This window comes from Mastomys coucha, unplaced genomic scaffold (genome assembly GCF_008632895.1).
Source record: "Mastomys coucha isolate ucsf_1 unplaced genomic scaffold, UCSF_Mcou_1 pScaffold9, whole genome shotgun sequence".
NCBI lineage: Eukaryota > Metazoa > Chordata > Mammalia > Rodentia > Muridae > Mastomys > Mastomys coucha.
Genome location: NW_022196915.1, coordinates 33,548,609 through 33,552,960, shown reverse-complemented (window position 1 = coordinate 33,552,960; position 4,352 = coordinate 33,548,609). Strand labels below are relative to the sequence as shown.

Genomic DNA, 4,352 nt, shown 5'->3' with positions numbered 1-4,352 from the left:
GGAGGAGGAGGAGGAGGAGTTGTATCTAGAAAAAAAACCCTGCTTCCTGGTCCTTGGCTAAATGCTTGGACACATCTGGATACTTTCTATCCTCCATCCTCTGGTTGGAAAATGTCACTCACCTCCCTCAACAGCTCTTGCCACACAGCCAAACAAGGAGGAAAGATTTCTAGGTAGGCAAAATATTTAGGTTGAAAGATTAACCCATAAGCTAGAAAATGGTTCCTATCATCATATGCAATGGCTTCATATTTTATTTTTCTATATCATTTAGCAGCACAAATTGGTAGACATTTGTACATAAATATTTTTAAGTTTAAAAGAGAAAAATTATGAAGTGTGCCTCAAAAGCAGACATAATTTTAATTATTTTTGATTGTTAAGTTATAAGATGTCTAAATGAAGCCACTTATTTCTATATCATGCATTTAATTGCTTTGCTTACTGACTTGATAGCTACTCTATTTTGGGGGGGGGGGGGAATCCTCTCCACTACTCAAAGGGAAGAAATGTTGAACCAACATCTGAGTAACATAAAGACAAATTATTGTTAGTTTAACCAGACCCAGGGCTTCCTGAAGTCAAAGCATTGGACATAAATGACTGTACTTAGATCCTCTGCATTCTACAAAAGGAAAAGTTTACATAATCCTGTTTCTCAAATCCAAAGAAAGAGGAGTTTAAGCAGGTGAAAAGCTATGCTTTGACATTAGGATAGAAGCAAGGCGAGCAGATCTGTTACCCCCGTCATGTTTCTACACCCAGAGGAAGGAGGCTGGCCTTCAGCTATTTATAAATGTGGCACTCAAGCTTCAGCAAGGGGGCCCAGCCACTGTGCCCTTCTGAGTAGCTGAGCTGGGCTGCCAGGCCGGAGCTCAGTGGAGTCCCCTCAGAATGACCCTCCATACTTGGCAGGTCAGGATCCTTTGGACGCAGTCAGGAAAAAGCCTGCAGGATTTCGAGTTCCACTTCCACCCTAGGAGTCTATATAAGGAAACATCCCATTCTAGTGTGTCCGCATCACAAGCGCTGTATCAGGCAGGAGGAATGAGGAAGCCACAGGCCCTCCTCTGCTGTCCTGAAGGCTCACTCACTTCAGCAACCTCCAGTCCCTACTGTCCTGGACTGGACCTTGTCAACAAATGGCAACCCAGCCCTTGGGAGTCTTGCAGACTCACAGCTAACATAGAACAGCTGGAAGAGGACCCTGCCTTCTTTACTCTGCATAAACACTGGGGGCTCTGTTCACCCTCCTGCAGCAGCAAGAACCAAAGAATTTCCCTGCCTCCCCCTCAACAAATCGCCAGGTTCTCCCACGACGCCCACCCCCCCATCTCCAGCCTCTCCTTTCTCCAATTTGAGTCTGTCACCACCCATAATGGCAGATGTCAAACCGCTGGAACCGTTCCGACTGTATTTACTTTCTATAGTGGTTGCTTTGACTGTAAATACTAAAAGGTTACTAATAAACAATTCTGTTCTGTTTCTTAAAGTTTCCCAACAAAAGCCACATGCTTTGGAGCCCAATCCATGCCTGGTCTTCCCACAAGATCTCTTATCAATGCGGATAACGTCATGACCAGTAAGTGTAGCCACATCACAGCCCTGCTGCAAATGTCATTTTGACAGCCTATAGCGTCACCTACGTATTATTCGGAAGACAAACCTCTAAAACAGTGCTATCCGTGGGGGTTGAAGGAGAATGAATAATAAAATTGCATTTTCAGGTATTCTTACAGCCTGTCTGAGCTCGGCGACTGAAGGGGCAGTCCTGAGCTTCCTGGTGTATTGCTGAAAGCCAGCGAGCCACGTTACCCGAAAGAAGCTGGGTGGGGAGGGGGGGGGTGGCAGAAAATCCAGACTCTACGTGACCTGACTTACTTATTTCCAAGGAAAGCGCAGGAGAGAAAAATCAATCATTCATGCTACCGTAGCTACAACACGGAATAGACTAAGGAGTTCACAATGGTCAAAGCCCCAAAGCGGACAGGGGAAGTGAAGAGGGATCGGGTCCAAAGCAGATGCTCAGAGCCCCGGGGCCAGTGAGGACCAGGTCCCCACGGAGTGGAGGCCGGGGGGCGGAGCCCGGGCGGGAGGCGGGGAGACTGGCTTCCCCGGGAGCCGCGGGATCCACGGCCGCGCACTTACCCGGGCTGTTGGCCTCTCCTTCCAGGACGTGCAGCTCGGCGCAGTCGGCCAGCGAGTGCTCCAGGCAGAGCTGAAGGAAGCGGGCCTGGGTCTGGCTCACGCGCTTGAGCAGCGACAGCAGCGCAACAGTCTGCTCGCACTCGTTCCAGCCCTTAAACCAGCCCGCCAGCACCCCGACCTGGTCGCGAAACATCATGGTTAGGGGGCCGCCCTCCGTCTACGAAGCCTCTTGGCGCTCCTGCCCGCCCCAAAGTTTGGCGGAGCCGCAGCCCCGCGGCCTCCCGAGACGCGTTCCGGTTCCAAGGTCTCCGGTGCCCGGGCGCTGCAGGTACTGACTCTGCTCCTGCCTCGCTCTCCTCTCTCTATCGGTTCAGTTACGTTTCGGTGGTTCTGGTTGATTCTCCAGAGACGATGACAGACAGTAGCACGGAGATATTTAAAAAAAAAAATAGCGATTAAAAATGTAAATCCCTCACAAGGCACAAAACTGAATGAAGATCGCTCTTTCCCTTTTTCTCGTAGCTTCACGATGGTGATTTCCGGCGTCCTGGGGTCTCCTCCCCGCTGGGCGGCAGCTCGGACCCTTCACACCCGCATTCCCAAGCGGTAATCACTACTGAGAAGACAGAAAGAGCTGCAGTGAGACCTCCGCACGCGGACTAGAGCGTCTAGGGGATCCGGGCTTGAGAGGGAGCCCGATAGAGGGTGTGTGGAAGCCAAGGCTGGGGGGGGGGGTGTCCCGCGAAGGGAAGTCCCCTAAATTCCAGCCGGCCCCTCCACACTCGGATGCGCGAGCTGAGCTATGGCACAGCTTCCTTCCCAGGTGCGGGAGGAGACCCCGCGGCTTCCTGTTGCTGCGGCTGTGACCCGCAAGTGCTCCCTGCACACCCCACCCGGAGTGGCCTCTGGGGCTGTGTCTGCGAACGCCAGCACCAGCAACAGATCCTCCCCGCGCTGAAAACTTGCAATGCGGCTGCGAAGGGGCGCGGGGGTGGGGTGGGGGCTAATGCAAAGCAGAGGCGGTGACAGAGGCAACCAGGGTTCCAGCCTCCTCCTCCTCCTCCTCCTCCTCCTCCTCCTCCTCGTCCTCCTCCTCCCTCCTCCTATTCCTTCACTCCCTCCTCCCTCCTCCCTTCTCCCTCCTCCCTCTTCCCTCCTCCCTCCTCCTCCTCCCGGAGAAGCTGCCGTACGGCTGCAGCTCCATCTACAGCAACAGCCAGCATCTCCGCCGCCAGGCTCCCCTCTGGATTTAGGCCGTGAAGCAGCCGCAGCGACAGCCCGAGACAAAAATAAACTCTCCCTATGCAAAGCTCGGCGCGGCTCAGTCAGAGCCCTCACTCCCCAGCGCCGCGCCAGCCCACCCGGGAGGTTTCCTGGGCCTGCTTAGCCCACGGCGATCAGACGTGTGTGTGCGCGCGCGTGTGCTTTAGGCATCCTGCCCCCCGGTCCCCGCCGCCGCCTGCGGGCCGGAGTGTCCTCGCCCTCGGGTCCCAGGCCCAAGGCGATGCGGTTGGGGGCGCCAAGCCATACTCGGAGACCGCGGGAGCCCGTAGCTCGGCTTTCCCAGGCGGCAGGGCGGTCCCCAGGGGAAATGCAGATTCCTCCCTTCGGCACACGCCCCCCCACCCCCACCCCCGGACCTCGAAGAAGAAAAGTTAGGTTCAGGGGCTCGTCCCATCCCAGCTCCCGTGGCGCGGCGAGGAGACACTAACCGCCCGGCCCCTCTGGGGGCCGCTCGCTTCCAGCATCTGCCACCCAGAACTTGTGGGTAGAAGAGCGAGGTCCCCTGGAAAGGGTCGGAGGGAACCACTGGGTGCCTTGCCCGGGGCAGTAGAAGGGACGCTCACCTCCACGCAGCTCATCCCTGCGGCTCGGGGCCCTGCGCGCGGGTCCGGGGCCGTAGCAGCAATCAGCGGCGTTGGGGGCGCTCGGAGCGCGGGCTGCGGGCCATGCCGTCGGGGCTGGCGGCGCGCGGAGAGGGCAGCGCGGCGGGTTCGGGGCGCTATCGCTGCCGCCACTGCTGCCTCCAGTGTCGGCTCGCGAAGGACTGAGCCGCCCGGAGCTCCCCACATGCTACTGATTAACATACACCATTACATCATGGGCTTGGCAGGGAGCGCCCGAGCGGGGGGAGAGGAACCCGGGCGGCGGCGGCGGCACGCGGGGGAGTCAGGGGGAGGATCCCCGGGCCCGGCGGGCGGCGG

At 56.8% G+C, this 4,352-nt stretch overlaps 1 protein-coding gene across 2 annotated transcripts in view; it reads right to left on the bottom strand.

The window, feature by feature from the left end:
* Window positions 1-4,198, bottom strand: part of Samd4a (sterile alpha motif domain containing 4A) — a 216,422-nt gene extending 212,224 nt beyond the window's left edge. Inside the window, exons 1-2 of one of the 2 annotated variants that reach the window (XM_031361918.1) lie at window positions 3,996-4,198; window positions 2,149-2,764 (exon numbers count right to left, since the gene is read on the bottom strand). In XM_031361918.1, the coding sequence (XP_031217778.1) occupies window positions 2,149-2,344 (196 nt within the window). In that variant the 5' untranslated portion in view covers window positions 2,345-2,764; window positions 3,996-4,198. The remainder of the gene's footprint in view (window positions 1-2,148; window positions 2,765-3,995) is intronic. The other variant, XM_031361919.1, reaches the window with a different exon arrangement.
* Window positions 4,199-4,352: the final 154 nt, after the last annotated feature.